We start from the raw sequence: 27,390 nt of genomic DNA on the forward strand, positions 1-27,390 counted from the left end.
CCTGGTGCAGTTTGACAGCAGTAGTCATACTCTGGCAGGCATGGCGGGTGAATCGTCCTCTTGGTCAAGGCCACAACGACTGACACAGACAAAGTGGGGATTCCAACAGGCAACCCACCAGTTACAAGATAAAGTCCAACCTCCTAAGCTACAGTCATTTTATTTATCGGTGTACTTTTGAGATGGGCCACCACCACTTCTTGGACCTGATCATGATTCTGCACCATGAAGGGTTTTGGTCATGAAGGTCTACGCCTCTCATGAGCTCATTGATCTATTTGACATCAGTCCCTGTGTAGTTCTTTCTCATCTTTGTTTCTACTATGAAAATATTGTTGTTTTTCTAGAGGACCAGCGGTTTCTCATCTTGTGTCAGAGCCTCATTTGGATCGTCTTTAGTTTTAAAGGGTACATCAAAGAGACAGATGTCCCTTCATCATTAACTTTTGCAGGTGGTAAAAGTTCATGATGAACTTCATCACATGACTGGTGAAGAGTCAGATCATCCTCTTTTCCCATGAACTGATCACATGCATTCAAAATCAGGCATGGAAAAAGGCCTTTCTTCCCCTTATAGTCCACGTCTAAACCACCACGACCAACATCAGTAAAGATTTCATCTTTCTCATAACTACATTGTTGTATCACTTAGTCCAACAGATTAAGAACCACAATCAAAATTAATCCTAAAAAGAAAGAAGTTTGGAATTGGGAGAATATGGTATGTATTTAAATAAATGCACCCAGGTAAAATGTATTGTGGGTTTACAGGGGCTAAAAAGAGTAATTTCTTTAAAAAATATTTGCAAAACATAGATTCTTGTTAATTAATAAAGTTCTGCTGTTCATCTAAATTTTGAAGTAACTAGAACCACAATTAATAACCTGCTTTCACTCAAAAGCAATTCTTGCAGCTCAAATAAAAAACAAATAAAAACAAATAAAAACAATCTGCAAAGATTCACTGCTTAGTTTACTACAAAGATTCAACTAATTTATTGACTTCAATAAAGCTGTATGGTTTTTTTTTAAGTTTTGTTACTGAGAATATAAAATATAAAAAGGCACAAAAAGTTTGTTTTAAAAATTTAAAAAAATATAATTATTTGGTGCCATGTGCTTTCAGCTAAACAGTTGAGAAGTTTGGACACCCATGTCTAAACCCATGTCTAAACTTTAATAAATAAATAAATAAATAAATAAATAAATAAATAAATAAATAAATAAATAAATAAATAAATAAATAAATAAATAAATATGACTAATTTACGAATTAATTAAAGAATTAAATTAATAGATAAATTCAATTAATTGTATGTTTGATTTTTTTTTTTATGACAAAGGATGAGTACTGTTATTTTGAAACTACGTAGGCAAACCGGAAGTGAGGTGATTAAGCGTTTCAGAGTTTCCCTGTGATCCAGGTTTGTTTTACGTGTTTCCTTCCACCGTGGATTGTGCTGACAGCTGTTGAGATGACGCCGTGGAGAAGAGAAACGCGCCCACAGTGTTGTATGAAACACGGGAAACAGCCAGACACGGAGATCCGGAGCCCTGGAGCCCGAACCCGGTCGGTCCCAACCTGAACCTCCGTCATGGGAGCCATCGTTTCACAGATCCTCTCCATGTTCACCTCAAAGACTCCCGTCAGGATTTTAATGGGTGAGTTTTTGTTATTTTAACGTCATGCTGGCTGTAAAGCTGTGGTAAACTCCGGGAATGCAGATACGGTAGGCCTTAACATACTTACACATTAAATATACTTTTTAAAAACAGTTTTGTGTTATTTAAATTTTCTGTTTTCAGTTTTCATTATCAGTAGCCATGATCAATAAAATTACAAAATAAAGAGTTGAGTTGAAATGTTTAATTTTAAATGTGATAGATTAGATCTGTATGATGTGATTTCATTAAAACATAACATAAACATTAAAACATAAATGAAGGTGTGTGTGTATATTTACACACATTGAGGTCAAGGTGGTAAAGGATGTAGCATAGTAGGCACTTTTATACTTTTATTTGTATAGCACCTTTTTAAAAAATGCCATAAAGTGCTTTACACACAAAAAAATCTAAAATGTAAATGTGTCCATATATTTTCTTTTTCTTGGTTTATCTATGCTTTACGCTGCACTTATCTACCAGGATGACGCGGATCACTTCCGGTTCAGACTTGTGGGATCCAAGTATTTTATAAATCCATCACTAAGTTGTATTTATGTACCTGTGACAGGCACAAAATTAGTTTCACATCCTCTTGAGATGAGTGAGAATGGTGTGGAATACGCCAACCAGCAGTAATGTGTTATTTTATTATCAGATAATCGATTGAATTAAATGTTTAATAAATATAACCGCAGAGATTCCAGAAGTTACGCCACTCCGTTGTTACGTTTCATCTTTCTCACTTGCATTTCAGGAAACTTATCTGTCGACTTGGTGCCGCCTCTGCGGTACCTGTTACACACCTGTACATTTAGGGGACCTGTGGGAAACAAACCGCCCTGAATCAGAACTCTGGTTCTGGTTCTGACAGCTCTTCTCTGTTTGTGTCTGCAGTGGGTCTGGATGGTTCAGGTAAAACCACTTTGCTGTACAAACTGAAGCTGGGCAATGTGGTCACCACCATCCCAACCATCGGTGAGTGGTTCTGACCTCTGACCTCTTCCTGTCTGACCTCAGAGTTAAAGAACCGCAGCGTTTTAAAGTCACATGCCTGTATTTCCCCATTCAGGTTTCAACGTGGAGACGGTGGAGCACAGTAACGTCAGTTTCACAGTTTGGGATATTGGTTATCATCACATGCTCAAACCGCTGTGGAGACATTACTACCCCAACACGCAGGTACAAACACTGCAGGTGTCAAAGTACTTATGAGGCTTCTGGTTGAAAACTTCAGTCACTTTGATGCATCCATGGGAAAAGTATTTGGCTTCAAAGACAGCTGGACACCACTGTTACATCAAACAACAGTAGGTAGCACTAGCTATTCCTAGCTAGGAAAAAGAAGCTACTATTTTCCACACATAAATGCAGTAAATAAACATTCCATTCACAAAGTAAAAACTGTTATTTCTCTGTTACCCATGATGTCAACTGGTGTTTTGTCTGTGCTCATGTGTGAAGAACATGAGAGGAAACAAAACGACTGCATAAAACGGCCTTCTCCCACTTCAAAATAAGAACATTAATATAAACGTCGAACTACTTGAAGAATTCATAATACTCCATAACCAAAACTTTCTGTTTGGTTTAAAAAACACCAAAGTAAATTAGTACTTTAGACTATATCCTGAATAATTAATTTAGGACAAACTAAGTGGGCTAAACTTTTTCAAAGTTAGCAAAAGTGCTAAATGAAAAATTAGCTCTGCTATCAGTGCATTAGAAGAAGTTCACCACTGAATAGCAGGATGTAATAGGACTTTCTATGAGGTCACAAGGATATGGATGTCAGATAAGGTTTTAAATATTGTGCAGTCCTTAATTTTAGTGTAAAATTTATGTTACAAACATATTTGTTTAATATTTGCTGTTTATCTCCAGGGTTTTATTTATGTGGTTGACAGCAGCGATTCAGAGAGGATTAAAGAGGCCACAGAAACTCTCCTCATGCAGGTGAGCTTCTGTTTGCAACATAAAACTCAATAAAGCTAAATAAATGCGGTTAGCTGAACCAAAGATACAAATGGCTCCTAGGGTCAGAAGGGTTGCTGACCTCTGGTCTGGACTGAGACTTTTTTTAAAAAAAAAAAGAAATGTCTGTTCAAAATCATCTGGAGCGGTCTCGTCTCGGTCTTAAAGTAGATTATTTCCAGATTTTAAGTCAAATTAAATATCCTGACAAATGTAGTGTTAATGTAAACACAGTAACATGAACCAGTTTTAGCTTACAGGCTAACAGCACGATGTAGATACTTATTTATTCACTGTTTAAAATTCATTCCTGTAATCAAAGTTACAGAACTTATTCTGGTCATGAATGAACACCGCTGTGAAGATAACCGGCCAGACAGAAGACTCTCTCTCTCTCTGTCATCTACATGTTAGATCGCCCTCTGGTGGGCGCATTGACACATTACACATCGTCACCTTGACAACAGTAACAGGCAGCCTTTTTATACATAACTGCTTGTCTTGCAGCTGGAGGAGGATGAGCTGAGGGACGTTCCAGTTCTGGTTTTTGCTAACAAACAGGATTTACCCAGAGCCATGTCGGTCGATGACATCACAGAGGCTCTCAGCCTATCAGGAGTCCGGCAGCCGGTAGGTACTTCCTGTGGTGATCAGAAATAATTTGGACAGACGGCCTCATGTGGACGATTAGGGTAGGGATTACAGGTAGAGGATGACCTTTGACCTGGTGTGTGTCCCTGCAGTGGTTCGTCCAGTCGTCCTGTGCCGTCAGCGGCGCCGGTCTGGTGGAGGGGCTGGACTGGCTCTCCGACCAGATCCTGAAGAAGTAGCTGCTGCTGAGATGCTCTGATTTCTGACGTTCCTGCTGAGTCTTTGAAGGCACCAGGCGGCCGCTGGCGCCGTTTACCTGGAGAAACCTGAAGGATCTTCTGAGAAAACGTCCAAACCTGTAAAACTATCGCACTTTTTCTCTGGAAAGAGACGACCAGAAACCATTTTATTTTTTTTTTATCTTAATTTGTTTTTGGAATAATTGAGATATTTACATGACTCCTTTTTTTTCTAGGAATTTTTCTGATGATTTTCTTGCTTCTCTGCACAACTTTGTGCTCTAACAGATGTTATTTTGGGTGTTTTTCCAACAAATTTGATGGCGGATTCACAAAAAAACTGGAAAAATAAACGTGCTTCATTTCTCAGCAGATATTACATTAATATCTTATGAAACTTTGCATTTATTGTTAACTCTGAATGTCAATCATTTGCTGTTATTTTATATTGTCCTTGATAGTTTCTTGCTTCAAACATTCAACATTTTGCACTTCCAATCAGATGTTTTTATTGTTTTTACAAATGTGATGGTAAATTCATAAATTCTTTTGATTCTGTATTTATTGTAAAATCTGTAAATTATTTACAAAGAGATTTTATATTCTTAAAGTTTTCTTGCTTCTCTGCAGCTTTGTGCTCTAACAGATTTTGTTGGTTGTTTTTAGAATTTAAATACATTTAAAAAATTAGAAAAATAAACAGATGTGCTTTATTTTTCTACATGTATTTCACTGCTATGAAACTGATAAAATCTGAGTCAATTATTTGCTGAGATTTTTTCATTCTCCTTGATAGTTTTCTTGTTTCTAAATGTTTTTCACAACCAGATGGGTTTTTTTAAAATATGGATTATATGGTAATTTCATCAAAAAAAGAGAAAAACAAACATTTGTTTTAGTTTTTTTTGCAGATATTGCACTAATATCTTAAGAAACTATTTATTGTGAAATTTGAATGTCAGAATAATTTGATATCATGAAAGATGGAAGTAACTGAATCATTTTGTCTCATTTTAAGAAACTAACAGCAAGGCTGGGATGTAAATAAATAAATATCAACCAGCTTTTAATGTCCACAAACCTTTTGTTTATTTTTCTTTCCAATATTGGCAGAGGAAGGTGAACGTCCAATCAAGAGGAAATTTAATCTTAAGATACTTTACATGCAGTTTAAATAGATGAATAAATGTAACATTCATTCCATTTTGTGTTGGTCTGTCATTAAATCTCAATAAAATACATTGAAGTTTTTCTTTGAAATGTGACAAAAACTTAAAAAGGTGAAAATATTCAACCTTTACATCATCTTAAAAAAAAACAAACAATTATGACCAAAACCGAGGTTAAGAAAAAAAACGCTGACTCAGATGGATGAAAGTTAGTGCTTTATTTAAATCACCGAAACCTTTTCATTAATCATCATCATGGGACACAAATCTGCCCAGAACTTATTTACAGCTTTATTATCAACTCTGTCGTGTTTTTCTGCGTCTCCTTCACATATGCACAGTTAGAAAATATCTCACCCCTTAAAACTCAAAGGAAACCTGGAAAAAGTCAAACAAATCTCCATCTTAACCTGTAAATATGTCTGGACTTCAAAAGCCTGACTGCTGCGATCCAACCGGGGGATGTAATCTGGAGAAATGAAGCTTAATATTTAGATTTTTAACATGAATCAGCCCCAGCTCACATGAAAAATGGAACTAAACCAACAACAGATCAATAACAATCAGAGTCTGACTTTATGACATCATGCTCAAGAGTTTGGTGACCATTTAAATTTTCATCAAAATGTGACCAACAGTAAGAAAAGGATAAGAAATTTCTGGTTGTGTGACAAAAAAAAAAGCAGATTTTAAATAACTAACATCTGAAGTGTGAAGGAATCTGAATCAACGTGTTTTCACTTCATACCAGATTAAAATGTTGGAAAGCTGAACTGAGAAAAGGAAACAAAAACAGGAGGGAATAAATCCAAAAAACAAACAGATCAAAACGTTTAACTGGAAGCAACTTGTTCGTTTCCAGAGTCAATAATAAAAATGATGCAACCTCAAAAATCCCCAAAGCTTTTTCCAAATATGTAACTGCTGACTTCTTCATTTTCTGATAATCCTGTTGATGAAAATATCTATCATCAGATTCTCCGGATGCAGAATTTCTTATTTCTACAAGTTTGCAGTAAAATTTTAAACAAAAAAAGGGAAATGATCAAAAAATTGCTTTTAAAACAGCAGCAGGTTATTGACTTCAAAATAAAACATCAGTAACCAGGTAAACATGTGGCTGCTTTCATTTAGTTTTTCTAAAATTACATTTAATCAGAAGTTTTGTGTTTTCTAATCAGCAGCTGATCTGTTCACGACAGAAGCCTCAAATCTTACCAAGAATATTTGGTCTGGTTTCTGCTGTAGTTACCTCAGTACACTTCAAATAAGATCACATATAAGATTATTTTAAATCAGTAATTCCTTAATATCTAGAACCTTTTAATATCGATTAAAAAGTTCTAGTTCCACTGAAATGTCTTGTTTTAAGTGAAATAATCTGCCAACAGAATTACAATATTTGAACTAGGAGCTGGATCACAGATACTTGGTAAGATTTTGTTTTTGTAGTGTTTGCATTTGGGAGTAAAGTTAGGGATTTAATATTTAATCGGATCGTCTTCTTTTAGTGTTCTGCATCCTGATATTTCCGGTTTAAGAAAACCTTGGCACCTTTACTGTTTTTGGGTTTTTTGTTGTTTTTTTTACAAAGAGGTTTGAAGGAAGCTGTGCAAAGCTTGGATGTTAGTCATAAACATAATGCAGTCAGGCAACAACTTACCCTTTCTGTTAATGCCTGACAGACAAAACTCAGGGTTTAATAAACATGGCAGTGTTTAAGAGCTGAAGGTGAATTTTCATTTAATCAAGAAACTTTAGTTTCAATAATCCTCCCAGAGTTACAGACAAACCTGAGCAAACCCTGGTAGAGATCTGGGAAAACAGAAACTATCTTGTTTGTTGCTGCAGCAAAATCTCACAGAAAAAGAAATGTTCTAGATCAGTCCAAACGTTTTGTCCTCTCAGATTTAAACTCACGGACCACAAAATTCACTAATTTAAAAAAAATAAAAAGTGCAAGTCGGTAAGTTTTTTTTTTAAGTTTTATTTGTTATATATCCATTTGGAATATTAAGTTTAGGTGCAATAAATTGTTGATAATTTTGGTCTGATTCGTCATGTCCAACATGGACCTGGTTATCAGTAGGGGTGTGAATATTTCCAATGTCTTTGTAACTGATGTCACCCTGTCTGATCATTTCGCTGTTATCTTTGAAAGTACTTCATCCATTAACTCACTTAGCCAAACAGAACACAGAACGTCCATCACAGACAACACAGCTGAAACATTTAATCAGACCCACCCGTCCTCATCGATGGTAAATGTACAGTAGAAGTGTGAGGGAATCTTCTGTTATTTTTAGTAGGTATTTGTCCTGTATTTTCAATTTTACGCATTGCATCATGGGAAGAAGAACCTTTGCGAAGCGTGAAAACTGGTCTGACGATATTTCAAGCTCTCACTAACCGGACCCTGGAACATCTGTGTTTTGGACTTCGGTTGGATTAAGAGTTGGAGGAACTTTTCTGGCCCCTCCGTGGTAATATAAAACACATCAGAACACATTTTCTGTGTACAATGTTTTGAAATATTGTACACAGGACAGTAGAATAAGATACAATACTGTACAACATTATATATGTACAATATCATATTGTGCAATATATGGCACAGTACACAGTATCATTTTTTATTTCTGGAAAATGAAATAGAAAAGGCAAAATTGAATTACAAGGAAAAGCTGGAGGAAGACCTTGTGTACGACAGACTGGGCCCAGTTTGGAATGGGCTGAAAACAATTGTTGGATCAGAAAGTTACTTCTTCCTGGTTTTTATTCTCAACCAATTGGCAAATGAGTTTAATATATTTTATCTTAGGCTTGATTCTTCTGCTTTTAGTAATGAGATTTTAAATTGGAAAAACAAGCTTCTTTGCTGTGGTCATATCCCTTTTGATGTTACTTCTGTGGCTGAATCCTTTAGAACAACCACCGGGCCGCGGACCGGTACCGGGCCGCGCAAGAAATAATTAAACATGTCCATTCTATGTGTAACCCGGGTGTAAATTTTAACTCCCATTTCCCCATTGTCCGGTTTTCTCCACTCCCTGTCATTTTAAATCTCGCGATACTTTTAATATAACGCCAGCGATTCTCGCGAGATGTGTACACAGCCAATCGCTGTTGGGTATCTGTGTCACATGTACCATCACCGCCCATTCGGCTCGGTATATTAGTTGGGGCAGGGAAGAATGAGAGATTAGGACGCGCTGGGAGGAGCAGAGCTGCAGGAGCCAACTACCATGTACCAAGAAGGAGGTGAAAAAAACCATTGTGTGAGTGGAAACTGTAAAACTGTGGAGTGGAGTTATTTCTCTGGTCAGTTAACACAAAATACATCTGGATGTTTTAGCTCAGCTCAATAAAGATGAGTGACGAAAGCTCACAGAGTGAAGTGGACGTGAGACCTAAAGTCTCTTTTTGGAAAAAAATGTTCTCCAATAAAATCCATCCTAGTCTAAGAAGGCCACAAGGACCGGCCTCTGAGTCTGGACTAACAAACTCTGAAAGCCAAGACCCTTCCAGATGTGGGGCTTCTCTTTGTGATCCTATTTTGGAGTCTGTCAACCCTCAAGACCAGGACAAAACTCAACCTCCTATCAGTGAAGATGAAACCCCAGAGTTGTTTCAGGAAGATTTTCCATTACCTGAAAACTCACCCATAAGACCAGTGGAGTATTCGAAACAATCGCCTGTAGAAAGTACAGAGAACATTTCTTGGATTCCCTACAAAATGAATCATCCATTAAGAGGCAAGTGTTGTCCAATCTTCATACAGGTGCGTCCTTGTAATTCTGTTTTGGAAAATCCCTCTAAGCAAGATAAGAGTGGACCAAACGGTGAGCCTTGCCCAGCCTCCGACTCAGGAGCTGCCTCTGAGACATTGGTTCAATAAACCTGGAAGACCTGGACATGAATGAAGAGTCTGCTGCGAACAGAAACAGAGACTCTCCTGGTGGAAGGAAGCTCTCTGTCAGAGTGAACACTGCACGCCTTACGTTCATATTATATAGTAGAAGGAAACAGAACTGGGTTAAGAAAAAGAAAGCACTGTTGCCTTGCAGCAAGAAGGTCCTGGGTTCAATTCCCGGCCCGGGGTCTCTCTGCATGGAGTTTGCATGTTCTCCCTGTGCATGATGGATTCTCTCCGGGTTCCTCCCACAGTCCAAAAACATGACTGTCAGGTTGATTGGTCTCTCTAAATCCTCCCTAGGTGTGTGTGTGTGGTTGTGTGTCCTGTATGTCTCCGTGTTGCCCTGCGACAGACTGGCGAACTGTCCAGGTCACCTCTGCCTCCCCCCAGTAAGGACAAGGGTGTTAGAAAATGGATGGATGAATTTTCAGTATTCAGGGCAACAAAAGCTTCTGGGTAGAACCTGTTTAGTCTGTTTGTCCTTGACTTTACTGCCCTGATCAGACTAAATATTAACTAATTGTATCCGTTCTATTCATTTTAGAGGATTACCAACTCTTATGTTAACCACTGAATAAATATTCTCACTTTAAAATTTGGCTTCTTTAATGTTGTGTCAAGGTACTACACTGCAAAAATGCCAAATCTTAAATTTTTTGTTTAGTTCATACTGCAAATATGTTATTAGACTTGGATGGAAACAAAACTAATTTACATGTAACTTTTTACCAAGATGCAGCTTGTTTCAGTAAATAATTCCTGAAAATATATATTTTATTAGCAGATTTTTCATGTGTAACACAATTTTTTCCACGTTATAAGAAAAACAATCTGCCAGTATAACTAGTAAATTTTCTTTTATCAATATTAAGGAATTACTGAGTTAAAACAAGCTCTTCTATCTTGCTGAAAAGTTACTTTTAAGTTAGGACACTTGAAATAAGATAAAACTAAGATATTTGCACTAGAACCTAAACAAAAATACTTGGTAAGATTTTGTGTTTTTGCAGTGCAAAGTGAGATGTTGCTGCTGCAATAAAAGGCTGATTCATTTCAACACATAAAACGACTTTTTACACGTCTTCACCAGGTGTGCTGACAAATCTGTCTGAAACTAAGGTGAATCAAAACGCCACGGTGTCTGGACGCAGGATGCCAGACGATGGGAAGGCCTTTTCAAAATAAAACTGTGCTTTTTCTATTCTTTTTATGCAGACGGAGTCATCATGAGGCGTCCTGCTGGAGAAACGGTTCGAATCTCCTGCTCCTTCAGATCCGGCTCCTCACTTTTACTTGAACATTAAAAACAGAAACTTACCGGTAATCTAAATACGGAGCCAGTATAAAAGCGGTGTTTTTGTTTTGTGTTTTTTCTGCACAGAATAAAAACCGTTTCTCATTTTCTCTTGGCGTAGAGGTGCGTTGGGTTTTTAGGAACACACTGTCCGTTTTCAGTCTGATTACTCAGCTGTTTGAAAATCGCCAGCCGGAAATCACCCGGGAGCCCAAAATCACGCCTGTGGCGCCAGCAGTCAGGCTTCCGACTCACCCCGCTTCTTCCCTTCCTCCCCGACGTCGCTCTCCTCTGATTGGCTGCTGCTGAGCACCAGGAACTGTCCGTCAGGTGCGGGCAGGTTAGCAGGGCGACTTGAGGCGGCGATCAGGCGACTCTGCTCTTCTAAATCCTGCAGTTCAGGTCAGGGAAAAAATAAAAGGTGCTGATAGTGAATGGAAAACTAAAGTTACAACGATCTGTCCATGCAAACTGCAAAAACTTTGTATAACCTTTAATAAGACAAAACTAATTTATAAGTAACTTTAGCAAAATATAGGCGCACGTTTTCAGTCAATAATCCTTTGAAAAAGTAAAGTTTATAAATGAAAACAGAACCACAAGTAGGTCTCCGCCCCACGTTCACGGCCCTGTGCACCCCCACAAAGTGACCCTTGAACTGGGCTGCCTTGCAGCAAGAAGGCTAATAGCCCAATGCGGCTTTTATATTTGTGATTCCAGTTGTTTTTTTTACTTTGTAGATGCGGCTTAGTGAGGTACGCTCTATAGTCCGGAAAATACGGTACATGCTTTATTTATTCTTCTGCAGGTGAAAGAGACAATATTTCTTAAGTATTTTTCTAATTACTACTTGAGTACGTTTTTAATTAAATATTTTTTAATCTTACATGAGTAATTTCTTGGCAACTATTTACTTGAGTAAAAAGATGTTAAAGCAGTTTAACTTTGACTAACTCCGGTTTATTGATTCTCTCCGTCCTCTGGTGCAGTTTTACCTTTTCTATCTGCTTTTGCTTGTTGAGCTCCTCCTGCTGTTTCTCTTTGGCCTTGTCCTGCTCCTTCTTCTTCTCCACCGCTTTACTTTCCTGAAAAACAACAAAAGTTTACCAGAACTGAACCACTGAACGAGAGAATCAGCTGATTCAGACTCACCATCTCTGAGTGGAACGCTATCTGCTTGGCCAGGCCGATGCTGTCGCAGATCTAAAAACAGAAATCTGGGTCAGAATTACCATAACAAATTTTGTTAGACGATAAACTGTCCCAGAAGTTATTGTGATAAACAATAATATTGTAGCATTTTAATGTAATATAGTAATAATTAGGAGTACACCAATTTATTGACGAGCCAATTTCCTTAATTTAGGGAGATCAGTGATTGGCTGATGCTTGCATGTAAAGCTGATCTTATCCATCCACCTTTTCTACCTCAGCAAAGGTCTAAAAATCAACTTTTGTTGATTTCTTTTGTTCTCTTGTCAGAGAGGACTGACAGTCCGGCCCACCAGGTCATGTCTGCACATTTAACAATAATCGCCCGACTGTTGCGAACTCAGCGACTTTCTTGCTATATTTAGCAATAATTCAGACAAAAAAAAATCGGAATGGGCAGGTCAGACTTTTTAAAAATTGTTCATCAACGATCAGTCAAAAAGGTCCAACTGATGCACCCCTGGTAATAATGGAACAATAGTAACGCAGGAAGAGATTCTCAAAGATCAATAAACTTTCAATTCTACCAAACATTTAATACTGGAAGTATTACATATAAACAAAACAAGAGGCTAGTCGAGACCAAAGCACCAGACTGAAGACTTTTGTCATCCAGTTTTTGGGAAAGAGACAAATGAGAAAAACAATAAATCATGCAGATGGAAATAACTGAGATCCTTTTAATTTAGTATGTAAATAATTGATTTTTAGTGACAAATAAGACTCAGAGAACAGAACCAGAACCTTCTCTCCATCGTTGTTGGACTCAAAGATGTAGCAGACGACCCGAGAGTCGCCTCGGCCGCCGGCCGCCTGCAGGACGAAGCCGAACAGCCGCTTGTTGTCCTGGTGGGACGCACACTGGACGATGCTGGACAGCGGGAACTGCAGTGGGTCAGAGGACAGTGTGAGCAGAGACAGGAAAACTTTGACTAGGACAGGAGTAAAGAGGAAAACAAGGAGCAGCTTACCCTGAGTCGAGTGACCTGCGTCTGGGGATCAATGAGTCTGGAAGACAAAGGGTTCAACTTTAGGTAAGAGTAGAAAAACAGCTGGAAAAATTCAGATAACTGGGTTTTTAAAAGTTATTATTTATTAATTTTCTACATTTTTACTTTTCACTGATTTATTATTCCTTCATATTAATGTTTTCAAAGTTAATTCATTATAAGTTGGGATATAATGTGCATTAGTGCTGAACAAATAATTGGATCAATCGCAATTATTGAAATAATCGTCAACTAATTTAGTAATCGATTAATCATTAAGTGGAATATACAGATTCAAAAAAAGGTCATTTTCTGAAATGAGCAGAAATTAAACCAAAACCGTTCAAAATATACGCACAATTTTCATTTGGTTCATTTTCCCTAAACGATGTTATAACTTGTTTATTTTAAAAAGAAATTATTTGTTTATTTGAACCACTTAATGTTGCATCAAAAAGACTGCAAGGTTAAATTAAAAAGTATGAAGAATGGGCAATTGTTTTTATCTGATTAATCAATATACTAATCAATTACTAAAGTCATAAAATAGAAAAGGGCAAAGCTCTGAGGTAAGTATAATTATTTAATTACTAAAATAAACCTCATGTTAATATATATTGTAATATATATGCATATTAATATATATTTCCAAGTACAACTTCAGAAGAAAGCAGCATTATTCTTTAGGGCTGAACCAATAAATCAAGATTAATCGATTATTGAAACAATCGTCAACTAACCAATAATTGTTAACTGGAGAACATATTTAGAAAAAGGCCAGTTGCTGAAGCACAAACACACTCAGAGCAGTAATTAAGCTAAAACTGTACAAAAATGTATGTCGGCATTCTGTATTTAAGATTTACACAAAAAAAGGTTTGCCAATTTTATGGTGTCGGTTTCAGCTCCGTTTTCGGTTTTCTGCTAAACTCCTGTAGTTTACAGAGGATTTAAAACAGATTGTCAGAGTTTCTTTAGTAAACAAAGGAATGTCTAGTTACTAAAATCATATTACTTGTTCTCATGAAGTTAGCATCATTTGTGGCCTTGTTTTGTGAGCTACATGCTACATTTCCTCGCCCAAACAAACAGAGCGTGTTGTCGTTACTTGAGGCAGTCGCAGGTGACCAGCAGGTGAGACTCGGTCATCCTGAAGATGTTGTGGATGGCTCTGGCGGCTAAGATCTGCCTCATGGTCTCTGATATGACGTCAGCTGACTCGGCGGTCTTCACCTCCATCGACCCGAGGAACCGAACGATGAACAGCTGGTGGAGGATCGAATCTGGACCAGAAAACAGCTGCTCGTCTTCAACTGCTCAACTTTATTTGTGCTGACATTTTAACGTAGCAGCAAAACCTAAACCAAACTTTTTCTTACATGGCACAAAATCGTCAAGTCAAAAGTGTTGGAGTGTTGTTCCAGAAAAATTAAAAGATAAAATACAATCACATAAATAAAGTCATCCGATTTCTTTTGAAAAGGTTAAAGTTATTCATCGTAGAACCAGAAAGTAAAAATGATTTTGCTGTATTGGCATAAAAGCATCTAGTTTTCAAGATCTTTTTAAACTAATTTCTTAATTATAAGAACATGATTTAGTTCTTTCAAAACGTTTTATCTAATATATTAAATAAAAACAAATTCGGCTTTTTACTAAAAGTCTCTAGATAGATGTGGTTCTTCTTGTTATAAACGCTTAGTTATATATTTTTGTTATACTTAATATTTTCCATTGCAAGAAAACTATGTTTGATTAAAAATACAAAGTTTAATAAACACATTTGTATCATTCTTGAACGACAGTTGGGGGCCACAAAAAATGTGTCAAAGGCCCTCAAACGGCCCACAGGCCGCATTTTGGACACCCCGGCCTTAAGTTATTAATTAAAAGCTGAGAATTTTAAACTTATTGGGAAAGAAAAAATACAAGTTTAATGTGTCTTTCTAGAAACTTTAATGAGCAACATTTAAACAAAAGCTAAACTTTATTATTATTAACTATTTAGCTTTATTTCTGGCTCTGTAATTGACCAATTCTGGGCAGCAGAGGCAGAAAAACCAAAGAAACATTTCATCTTAAGGTGAAGCACCTTTCTTAGACACCTGACTGGTAGTAATGAGGTTCAAACAAGAGAATAAATGTAAATTCTGCAGGTAAACAGGAAGTACCTTCACTGTCCTCTGCTGAGTTATCTCCAGATTCTCCAAACGGATTACTCCTTCTGCAGAAACACAGTCATGTTTAGAGAAATACTTTGTGATAAAATTAGTAAAAGTAAAATATACAACATAGTAAAAATACTCCTAAAAGTTGGTTTTTCCCCAAAAAGGTCACTCAAGTAAATGTAATTGAGTAAATGTAACTAGTTACAACCGAATCTGTTGAAATTTGAGCATGTTCTAGCAGATGAAGCGCCCTGATTTATTAGTAACTTCTTTCTAATCAACTGGCTCTGCTTTGGGTGTATTAAGTTTTTAACACGTTTCCAAAGGCTCCATCGTTGTTGATTAAATAATTCTGAAGTGTTTTCATTCTCTTGTTCTTAGAGCCTGATAAAGATCAGACATCGTTCATTAAATCTACTTTATTTCAGAAGAAAACCCTGTGAGTGTGAGTGAGGTGTTAGGAATAAAACAGTTCTGTCAGACACCTGCCAGGCTGCGCCGCCGTCTTGTTCTGACCCGAGATCTCCTCTGTGACGGGGGAGATGATGTCAAACTGGATGGGCGTGTCCGGAGCAACCAGCGCGTCCAACGAGAGGACAGACAGAGCGGGTGACGGCTCAGAACCGACTGAGCTGATGCTGCTTGTTCGGCCCGTTCGGCCCTTGCTGGAAATGACAGAACAAACGCAGTGATCAGACTCACCAGCAGGGGGCAGCCTGCTGCGTTTCCCATCGTACTGCCTCACCTGCTGGGTCTCATGCTCTCATGTCTCTGCTGGAACGATGGTGATGGCGTCACCGCCTCCAGGGCGCTTTGGTTCACTTTGGCTGCCAGCTCCTACCAGAAACACAGCTGCTTTTAAATGTCAGATCAAAGTTTTAGAAAGACAGTGCCTCAGTGTTGTTGTCACTACACTGAGGCAGAGTGACAACAAACCGACTCTTTAAAAATATTATACTCAACTAAGAGAAGCATTATTTCAACAGCTCCGCTCCCTTGGGGAAGTAGAGCTTGCATTCGACAAGCAAACAGTTATCATGGCAGACATAATGGACCTCAATGCCTTACCAGACTTTTTTTTTTTTACTTCTAAACCAACACAGAGGCAAAGACAGTGGGCAAGAAAATTCTCTAAAGAGTCCTACGTCCAGTGGTGGAGAAAGTACTCAAAAATGTACTTAAGTAAAAATATAAATACACAGACAAAAATGTACTCTAGTAAAAGTACCACATAAACATTTTTACTTGAGTAAAAGTAAAAAAGTACTGGCTTTTAAAAATAAAAGTTGGACGAAGCTCTGCTGATTTTACATGTCGCCATATCTGATGATTTATGTAACGGAATTCTATTACTGAGATTAGACAGAAATTTTTTCCCGCTCAGAGGAAACCACTGCGCATGTGTTGGAGGTCCACGTGCGAGTGAGAGGAGGAGGCGATGGATGACGAATCAGTACGTCACATTATTGCTTGGATTTTACAGCGCCACATCAAGTCCCTGAACTTCACATTTTAACGGAAAAATGCGCAATGTGACGTGGATGTAACGAGTAACGCGACGGTTTTGTAGAAAATGTAGTGAAATAGAAAGTACAGATACTTACTGTAAAATGTGGTGGAGTAAAAGTAGGATATATATATATATATATATATATATATATATATATATATATATATATATATATATATATATATATATATATATATATATATATATATATATATATACATATATCTACCCATTTTCTTACACCCTTGTCCTTAGTGGGATCGGGAGGGGTACTGGTGCCTATCCAGCTAACGTTACGGGCGGGAGGCGGGTCTCCTATGTACAGTATTTATTTATCCTTCTTCATGTCTATCTGTATCCGTCTCCCTCCCTCTTTCAATTTTTAGAAACTATCTTTCTCTGTAATTATCAGGTGTGTTTTCTTACCAAGTTCAGAGTGTCGGGTTATTTCCCCTCAGAGAGCCAAACCTGGTAGGACACACTTGTGTTAATTTGTACAGTCGGCACTTCGCCATAGAAATAGGACCGTTCCTCCCGCTGCTGCTAGTTAGAAGCTAAAGCTAGTTCCGCTTTTTTAAATTCAAATAGAGCGCGAGCGAGCAGAGCAGTCGCATTACTTTTCTGTGACTTTAGCCGTTTTCTTTCTCTTTGGATCATTCTATTGCTTTCATCCACTCACGGGAACACGTTTCAAAGCATCACTGACTTTTAGTATCGTTTAAAATATAAAACACAGCCGAGGTGAATGGAGGATAACTGCCGAGGTGAATGGAGGATAAATTCATGTGTTTGGATGTACTCACCACTTGCGAGCTGGCTTTCAAAACGCGATCCGGAGAAAAATAGTTTCTGGTGTTTGTACAGATGTTCAGAACCTTTAAATTTAACATCCATATTCCCTGCTTGCTCAGCCAAGTAAGCCTACACGAACTAATCAGTTTTTACCCAAAGCGCAGGATCAGTACTTTACGGATTATCTGTGGTCATCGCTGCACATGGCGAAGAAGTTCGCCCTTCCGCCGCCTCTGGGCGGGAACCGGATATCAAGCTGATATCAAGGCTAACGTCTTGAAAAGCGGAAAGGAAAGACGGTTCTGTTCCATGTCCAATATGAGTTTTAAGAAACCCCGTTAGCTTGGATATTTTCTTCATCGCCTCTTAGTCGCGCTCTTCTTTTTCTTTCGTTCCTGCGCTCCGCTGTCCTTCTTTCTGTTGTCCGCCATTGTGAGAAATGACTCCCTGATGCTCCGCCCCAAAGCCTAAGAAGCGTCCAATTTGGACCAATCATAGTCAAGCATTTATGATGGACGTTGGCCAGAACAAAATCAGACATTTTTTTTCAACAACACAGTCAAAATCCTCTTAGCCAGTGATAAAATTAGGACATTCTGACCTTATTAATTCTCAAAAATACAAAGCATCCTTCGGGGCTTCCGTTGCGCCGGGGCCCCGGGCTGTAGCCCCGCTAAGCCCATGCTAAAATCCGGGCTTGAGTACAGAAGTTTAAGTTTTAATGCTGCCAGAGAGCTACCGTTGGAATCTACACGCATAAAATCCAGCATAACTACCTTCACTTATTGATCTGGAAATGATTAGATGTTTAGCATTGCTATTTTAATTTAACTGAGTTGTGTTTATTTGACTCTTAGCCGTCAGTCCTGTGTCCTTAACACAGAGCCGAGCCGTGAGTCGATAGCACGGAGCCCTTAAACCCTGAAACCGTTAGCCAGATTACGTCCAGATAATATATTAGGAAGCAATACTAATATATTAGATTAAAACAGTATTCATGGCAAAGGGGATACCTAAGTACAATTTTTTTTTATTCACTTGTGTTTAGTTATTTGCCTAATTAACTGCTACTGGGCTTGATTTGACTATCAGTAAGTGTCATTATGACAAAAAATTGGATGTTTACAACCGGTTGCCTTCGTACTGACTAACGTGGTAGTTCCATGCAGTCCATGGTCCATTTCTTGTGTTATTCTAGACTCCTTTTTGGTTTTGGAAATGTAATAAATTGCTTTCCCCTTCGGGGTAACGGCTGTCGGTTCGCTTATTCCCCACTGACAACTTGGACCGTGATTATCTATTATTTTCCTCAAAATCTTTCTGACTACAGCATGTTTGCTATGATAAATACTGTAAATATTGTAGGTGTACTTGCAACATTGATTGGTCAATTGCTGACAAGTACCCCGGAATAATTGTGGGAGGATTGCTCTATGTCAGCAATGGGGGCATCATGTTTTTTTGTTTTTCTTTCCAAAAGGTTACTCAAGTTGTTGTAATTGAGTTATTACCCACTCTGGAAATTACTTTTCATTCCAAAAACAACAGTTTTTATCAATAGTTTATGAAGGGCGTTCTCTTCAAACTGAGCTGTGCTCCATTTAATTTTCAGTTAACGTCGTGAGGTGCTCTGTTCTAATAGAGTTGATTAAAAATGAAATGCCTGTGAAACAGAAAACACACCTCTGCATTCTCACTCAGGTAGATCCTTCTGGAGATATTGTTGATGGTTGCAATCCACTGTTGGAGGAAGCAGCAGAGACTCAGTGTCAGAAAACATCAGCTAACAAAGAAGATGGATGACAGGAAATCATTTTACCTCCTCACAGTCCTTCCTGTTCTCCGCCTGCAGCGTCACGACTCTGACGATGCAAATAAGACAGAAAGAGCCGTCGATAAATTAAAAACTCATGAGAACGATGGAAGGGAAAGAAAAGCAGCAATCTCACTTTTTGCCGTCGAAGGAGGTGACCTGAAAGCAGAATCTACGGTCGTCCGAGTCGACGGCCATGACGGAGCAGTTATCGAGGTCCGTGACCAGGCCGCCTGCCACCTCGCCGCGGCCCTGCTGCATCAGGTTCCCTCCCTGCGTGAAGAAGTACCGACGTTCCCATGACGACGACACGAGACCCGTCTTACTACCAGACACACAGAGGAGTGGCGTTTAACTCCAAATGCTCAGGAAAATGGCCACAATCTGCCAAAACTGGCCCCTCCAGACTAGCGGCAGCAGCAATTAGCAAACATCTGGTGGAACTGCTGTGCATCTTGAACCAGAACCAGAACCAAACCTGGAGAAGCAGCATTCAGCTTCCATGCACCACAAATCTGAAACACGCTTCCAGAAAACTGCAAAACAGCCGAAACACTGAATTCCTTTAAACCACAACTAAAAACCCAGATGGTCAAGTTGCTTCTGAAACATTACACATGAAACATTGGTCAATATATTTGATGTATATTGATGATTTTAACAATGGCATTTGACAAAATGCAATATCGATAATTGGTTTTCACAACTGTTGACTAAACAATGTGCTTCTGATGTTTTTTGTGTGTTAACAATATAAAGCACTTTGAAGTGCCCTGTTGCTAAAATGCAGTATACAAATAAAGTTGATTGATGGATTGATTATAGTCAATTAATTGGTCAATTATGATTAAAAACAGAATTATTACGTCACAGTCAGAGTGGAAAAAAGTGGCACAAATCCTTTTCCATCTGAACCTGTTGCAGGTTAAGAGAAAACACAAACATATCAAACTTCTAAGGGTTTAATGAAATGACACAAATATATTTTTTTAGCTTGGTCTTCAAATAAAAGCCTTCTGTGTCTATCCAAAATGAAAACATAAAAACAGCCACCAAAAGCAGATAAGATTATGACTGCTCATAAACCCTCCATGAACCCCTAAACTTTACATTTTAACTGAGAAACAATGAAAACACCGACCCTGATAAAACAATGGTAGAAGAGTTAAAACACGCAGGAGGAGCTTGCATCTTACTTGCGGATGTAAAGGTAGCCTTGCTTCCTGGTTAGATTGCGACAAACGGGCGAGTGGGCGGGGTCAGGGTCACATGGTGCGTACAGAGGGTCACATGACCTTTCCATCTGCTGGATGTTTTCCTGCATCTGCCCCACCTCCTCCTCCATCTCCCGGCGCACGCTGCAGACACGTTTCACATTTTTACCTCTAAAAATATAGCTCCAGATTACGGCGACAGCTCGAGGTTCTTACTTCTGGACGCTGGTTCCTATTGTTCCCAGGAAGTCCTCCCACTGCTGAGTGAGGTTTTCAGAGCCCAGCTTAAAGAAGCTGATCTGCACACAACAAATTACATTAAAATCAACAAGATGACAGGATTTAAAACATTTTTCATCAAAAGTTTTTAACCCAGTTGTTGTGTACGGCTGCAACTAGCCTTTATTTTAGTAATCAAATTTTAAAAAATTATCACTTTCTGCAGATTTTTCTTTAAACCCTTTAATCTTTATAAAATGTTAAAATGTGTAAAAATGATGTAAACAAACAAATGAATGCCTTTCCTTAATAAAATAATAAACATTTTACTAAGATGCAAGAACATAGCAAAGGGGCTAAATAAATACTTAAATAAATATGAATACTTTATAAATTTACCAATTAATAATTGGATGCAAAAGAAGCTTAATAGGAGAATTTTACAGAATTTGAACCAGGTGAAGCTAAAACTATGGCACTCCTGCGTTTGAACATATTAACAAAGAAGGTTTTTCATCTAAATGCAAAATGTATATTTTTTTGTACAGTTTTGGCTTCATTACTACTTTAACTGTGTTGTTCTTCCAGCAAATACAGTCTGTATACTCCAGTTACCGATTAAATCAATTACTAAATTAGTTGACAATTATTTCAATCAATTCATCATGATTAAAGCGATGAATTGTTTCAGCTCTATAGGTACAATCCTAGAAGATTTTTTGAAACCAACACTTCTCTTGCGCCCTCTGGTGGAGGATTGGTGTACTTCATGTGACACGTACACTAGGAAGATGGAGCTCATCACCCCGTTCTAGAAATCCCAGCTTACATTGAGCCCGTTTTTGAGAAAACAATTAGGCAATTCAAATAGAAAAACTGACAAAAATGTGTTCATCCATAGTGACACCTTGGACAGACAGAAATATTCAATAGGTGCATGAGTTTTGCAATTATATTTGATTTAATTTCTTGTTTGTAAGAAGATAGCTAGATAAACATATCAAAATAAAAGCTGCATGATATTAGAAAAAGCAAAATGCAGTAATACTGGCGAATGGTCCTGTGTGTGTGCGTGTGGCTGTGTGCACCTGAGCCTGCATGTAGCCCAGTAGTGGCTCCAGTAGAGCCGTCTTCTTCTTGTACTGCAGTGTGTTCAGGGCACAGAAGTAGTGCAACATCGTCTGGTGCTGCTTCTTGCGTGAGGTGTAGACGTCCTCCACCACCTCCGCTCTAACCTATGACAACAACAACAAAAACTTTACCCTCTCATGGGATTTTTCTCTGTAGTGAAACCAATTTGCTTCCAGGAAAAATAAAAATATTGACAGCTTTATGGGCAAACTCTGGGTACTCTGAAATCGGTTGTTAGGAGGAGATCAGATGGTAAAAATTGTATTTTTGTTTGAGGTGTTGTTACCTTGTCATTGTCTCTCCTCTTTGACAGGCGGCTGTATCGGTTAATTGCTGTGTCATGATCTGCCAACAAAAGGAAATCAGTTTTTTCTTTTTTTCCATGCTGGACTGCTTTATTCGCCCTAATATTCTGTTGAAGATTTAACCTGAATTCAATAAACAGAAGCTATAAAACACGTTTGTCAAACAAGATGGCCGCCCTGGGTGTGCTGACATCACTCTGAACTGCAGAAGATTTTTTTAAAAATCTTCAAAATCTCAAAAATTTGATTAACTGATAAATGCTGAAACTCCTCTGGCTCTGGAAAATACGATGGAAGGAAAAACTGATGAGTGGCAGCTTCACTGTCTTACCATCGCTTGCTATCTGGAAGACTTCTTTCAGCGTGAGGATTTCTGGAAAGACAAAAAACACCAGGAAGGTAAGGAAATATCTTCAAAACAACTATTTGTGCTGATCAGAAATGTTATCGACGTCAGCAGCACGTGGTGCATTTCATTACATTTTCTGTAAAAAATGCAACATGCACATTTGTTCTTTTCTGTCATAGTCATGCCGGTTTTGCTTCTTGTAATTTTCTTGTGCAATTATAAATGATGTTTTAATTAATTTTGTTAAATTTTACGTTGGGACTACCGATGAAAATTAGCTCAATTTAGCAAACTTGGGCGCATTTACATTGTAGGATGTTAATTAATGTATACTGTTCCTTGACAAATAAATACATTTTAATTTGAGTTTTTGCATTTTTCATAACAAAAAGGATAACATTTCGGTGCCACATGATTCATTTTAACTTCACAGTTGCTGCTCCATTTGAAAAAAGTTTGGACACTTATAAAGGTTCCAGATCTGTGAGATGACGGTGAGTTCTGATTGGATGGTTGCGGTTTCCTACCCTTCAGGTCTCGCTCTTTGAACTGAGAGATGGGGAACATCATGGCGTCGGCCAACTGGGTGGACAGGACAGCGTGACAGGAGCTCAGCTGGACAGAGACAGGAAGTTAGGACAGGCTCTGAACCGCGATCCCGTCTGTCCCAGAACCAGGACTCACCTCATCAATGACCTTAGCAAACTGCTGCAGGGTGGAGCTCATCACCTCATCATCGCCCCCTAGAGGAAAACGCTGCAGCAGAAACACCGAAGGCTGGGTTAGATTAATAACTTCAGGCATGCAGCAGAATTAATCAGCAGCATGTCTACATCGGCGTATTAAAACAATAGTATATAGAAATAAAGAGTAAATTTCTGGTGAAAAAACAAAAAATTGATCTAAAAAAAGTAGAAATATGAAACTCAGAAAATAAAAATAAAAAAGAATCTTTGAATTCGGACAGGCATCGCCGCCACGCTATGATGTCACTCACAGCGTGGCAGAATATATTCTGTTCTCATATTCTGTGAATTTTGTAGCTTACAGCCATCTTGGTAGGCAGAACTGTGCTAGACACGATTGAATATGACTATTGAGGAATATTTATGTAGCTTGTAATGGTTATTCCATGTTGGGTGAATGGATGATCCAACGGTTCAAGAAAACGCTGTTTTCACTACATTCCAAAACTCAGAAAATACGTTTTATTACGTAGCGCACCGTGTTCCGGCCGGATCATCATTTGTGGTGGGCAGCGCTCCTCCGCCTATGAGTTGTTGTGAAGTGCTAACAGCATGGTGTTGAAGTGTGTGGCGTTTTGTCTGGGGACAAATAAGGATTGTTGAATTTTGCGGTACAATGGTTGGACTACGACAGCTTTCTTTGTGTGGTTACAGTTTTGGAGCGAACAGTAGGAATGCCAGACAAAGAGAGAGACAGAGAGAGAGAGAGAGAGAGGGAGATCTAATTCCTCGTATAATCGTAAAAATGCTCTATAGAGTACTCGGTTACTAAAACATTTTTTTACAATAGCCCTAGATTATACTTTAAGTACGATACATAGCAGAGGAAACTAAATCAATCAATTAAGAAAGTAAATGATAAATCGATCGTAGGTGGTGGATGACAGCGTTAACAAAACCCTAATTAGCAAAGAGTCACGTCACTGCTTGCATTGAAAATTGTATGTTTTGCATCTAGTGAAAACAAGGATGTGAAATAAACTGGACAGTGTGTATAAAGGAGGATCTCTGTCCTCCTTTATGCACCACTACTTTGGTCACTGACATGTCAGGGTGCTGCTCTTTTGGCTTCCTTTATGGCCTGAGCCAGAGCCTCGTCGTGGTCGATGTCTGCGTCTCTAGTGATATTTCCACAGTTGTGGTCTTGACCGGTCTTGTAAATCCAGAGTCCTCAATGTCCGAGACCGAAACGGGTCTGGAGTCCTACAACGCTGGCTTCATTCTGCTTCTGTTGCCTCTTTCTTACATTTCTAATTTCAACTGCTTCTGCAATTTTCACTCTGCATTTTCGCAGGAAATGCAATTTTTCTACTTATGACTATATTTATACAACATTTTGTAGCCTGGTCCTGAAACCCCAATAGGAATGATTGAAATAAAAACTGCTTTTTGGAAATATTTTCTGTCATTTATAACATAATTTTTTTATGCATTAAAATAGAAAATCGGTTCTGGTATGAGAAAATCTGAGGTTTTATTTTGAAGCCGTACCGCCCAGCCCTACCAGACATTTGTATTTTCCTGGTTTCTACCTGTTTGTCGTACTCTTTCAGCAGTCGGGAGGTCAGGTGTGTCGCTGCACTCAATTCATTCTGCAACACAAACATGAATCCCCGTGATGTTGAGGCTTCAACAGAGTTAAAGGTGCATTACTCCTGCAGGTTTGTACCTGTGCATCATAAATCCTCTGCATGGCCTGATAGAGCTGTGTGCAGTAGTTGGAGATGGCGGCAGTGTCCTCCTCAAACACTCCCAGCAGGGAGCGCGTCTGCAGGCAGAAAGCAGAAAACGACAGGAGGAAGAAGGAAGTCAGCGTGACACACCGGATCTCAATGAGCGCTGACTGTGCAAACCCACACCCACATCTACTACCCGTCCCACAGCACTCAAGGTGTGTCTTCATGATATTTCATTCACACATTGGTCTAGTTTTAATATTTTAGTTGCCTTAAAATAAGACAAAACTAACATAAAGTAACTTTTCTGCAAAACATTTGCTTCTATATTTTGCTGAAAGGCGACAAATGAATTAGTTTTGTCTTATTTCAAGTGTACTAAGATAAACTAGACCAAAAATTACTTGACAAGATGTTGTGTTTTTGCAGTGCAGTATGCACAAACGTTTGTAGAAATGTCTGCTATTGGAGAAATATTTCCAAATCTGGTCGATGTTTTGCAAATCTGGTCGATGTTTTGAGTAGAATATCTTTCGTTGCAAAGTTTCCTAAACCAGTTTGGATATTGTGAAGAAAACACAGGTTTGTAATCCGCTTCTGTCACCAAGCTAGTTCTGGCTTGCTCCCCGCGCAGGTTGGACTCCTCCAGGGCTGCAACTAGTCACAGATCCAGTTTGTGTTGTCATGGAGAGGCGGTGGCTCTGTTGGCATCTCCGACAGAGATGCTAGCTCCGACAGAGATGCTAGCTCCGACAGAGATGCTAGCTCTGTCGGAGATGCCAACATCCTCCATGTCTGATGACATGATGGTTCCAATACATAAGAAGGTGAACTGCTCAGAACATTAAGGGGAAGTACTGTGTAAAACAGACTTTTCTGAGCTTTGCATCTTGTTCTAAAGTTATTCTGTCATCCAAAACATACATGTAGTATTCCCTTGATTCTTTCATGCATGTTTGAGAAATACACTAATTGGCATGGCAACCATTCAGCTGTCCAAAACAAATAGCCCCGCCTTCAAGGAGCTGCAGTTTCAAAGCTTTAGAGGTTCCAGCCTCACAAGGCAGAACTACTACTCAGCTCCTTCAGACTAGCCAGCAGCAATTAGCAAACACCTGAAAGAACTGAACATCTACTGAACTTTACAAGCTGCTTCTCAGTGCAACGTTGGTAAAAATGCTGTTACATTGTTAATAGAAGAGCGATGTTGTGGTGACTTCCTGGAGGAGTTGTTTCAGAAAGACAATACATTTTTAAAGAGACAGAGGCTCAATTTCAAGGCATTAAATATCAAAGTCATTTTTCGTATAGGTCATGTTAAATATGGATAGCATTTTTATAAAACCTGGAGGTAACTAAGATAATTGATTGTACTATGAAATGGCCCTCTGTGCCTGTAAAACAAACAGTACTGCCCCTTTAAGTATCTCAGTGTTTTCTTCAAGTGGGAGTTTGATGGTTAAACTGGGAGCTCTTCCTGTACAGGAGTGTGAAAAGGAGCTGAGAAAAAAAACAACATTACAAAACCCAGATCCCATCTAGCTATAAAGAATGGTTCAATTTAATCCTTTCAGACTCAGTGCATAACGCTGTCAGCCAACACGTGACGTCACAGCAGGTGTTTTGCCTCACATTTGCAGCAGGTAAGGGTTACAGTATCACTAAGCGGATTTTCATGCAAAAGTGACAGGAAGCCGCCGGATGTCACTGGTTTGTGACCAGTGGGTTGGCTGTCGTCACTGGAAATGATGCGGGATTGGCCAGGGAAACGGTCGCCTCTCCTGGCAGTTAGATTTCTGATTACCGAGACGTTTTACCGGCATCCGGTAGTTTTATTGACAGGGCAGCCCAGCGGAAACAGGGATCAGCTGATTCATTCGGGTTACAGACTGTTAGCATTGAGCTGGAGCACTCTGCTGGACTGTGGCAAACACTCTTAGCCTAGCTAGCGGCTAGCGAACCATTAGCGGTGGTCCGGGGGAAACAACAGTTACCTGCGGACTGTCCTCCAACGTCTCCTCCAACGGCAACTTCTCTATTCCGGGCATAACCGCGACTGGCGCTTCGGGTATCGGAGCGAATTGGCAAAGAAAACACACAACAAATCGGCCCGACAACTCCCACTCAAGATTTCTTGGTTCCACGAATTCACAACACCCCAAATGAGCTCCTCCCGGTTCAGCTTGGCCCCGCCCACCTGAGGGATTGTGATTGGCTGGCACAGACTTCCGTGAACTTAATTGGCTTCTCGTTTAAATGGAAATAGGCGCCATTTTGGCTCAGAGTGGGCTTGTCACCTTATTGTTGGTGTCTCTACAGATGGGAGCCACAATGGAGACCTCCGTTTGTGAAAGAAGAAAAAATGGCTCTTTGCCAATATGTTCCCTCATCTCGTGCTGCCCTACTTCTACGTTGTAC

At 39.0% G+C, this 27,390-nt stretch overlaps 2 protein-coding genes across 3 annotated transcripts; one reads left to right on the forward strand and one right to left on the reverse strand.

Moving 5' to 3' along the window:
* Positions 1–1,384: 1,384 nt before the first annotated feature.
* On the forward strand, positions 1,385–5,672 carry LOC122833791 (ADP-ribosylation factor 1-like). Of its 2 annotated transcripts, XM_044121676.1 has the most exons (6): positions 1,385–1,662; positions 2,563–2,643; positions 2,738–2,847; positions 3,550–3,621; positions 4,147–4,269; positions 4,383–5,672. In XM_044121676.1, the coding sequence occupies exons 1-6, from the start codon at positions 1,596–1,598 to the stop codon at positions 4,467–4,469; spliced, it is 540 nt and encodes a 179-aa protein (XP_043977611.1). In that variant the 5' UTR covers positions 1,385–1,595; the 3' UTR covers positions 4,470–5,672. The 2 variants fall into 2 exon arrangements, with proteins under 2 accessions (XP_043977611.1, XP_043977612.1); XM_044121677.1 differs by lacking the exon at positions 3,550–3,621 and having other exon boundaries at positions 1,404–1,662.
* Positions 5,673–10,897: 5,225 nt separating this feature from the next.
* Positions 10,898–27,291, reverse strand: appl1 (adaptor protein, phosphotyrosine interaction, PH domain and leucine zipper containing 1). Its single transcript, XM_044121679.1, has 22 exons — positions 26,967–27,291; positions 24,966–25,064; positions 24,829–24,888; positions 23,235–23,306; positions 23,078–23,165; positions 22,533–22,574; positions 22,183–22,241; positions 21,854–22,000; positions 20,763–20,845; positions 20,529–20,690; positions 19,469–19,657; positions 19,339–19,381; positions 19,203–19,259; positions 15,963–16,054; positions 15,703–15,882; positions 15,221–15,273; positions 14,158–14,332; positions 13,032–13,068; positions 12,805–12,945; positions 12,001–12,051; positions 11,844–11,933; positions 10,898–11,239 (listed from the first exon to the last, which is right to left on the reverse strand). Exons 1-22 carry the CDS (start codon positions 27,018–27,020, stop codon positions 11,087–11,089), a joined length of 2,127 nt encoding a protein of 708 aa, XP_043977614.1. The 5' UTR covers positions 27,021–27,291; the 3' UTR covers positions 10,898–11,086.
* Positions 27,292–27,390: the final 99 nt, after the last annotated feature.

Source organism: Gambusia affinis, linkage group LG07 (assembly GCF_019740435.1).
Source record: "Gambusia affinis linkage group LG07, SWU_Gaff_1.0, whole genome shotgun sequence".
Taxonomy (NCBI): Eukaryota; Metazoa; Chordata; class Actinopteri; order Cyprinodontiformes; family Poeciliidae; genus Gambusia; species Gambusia affinis.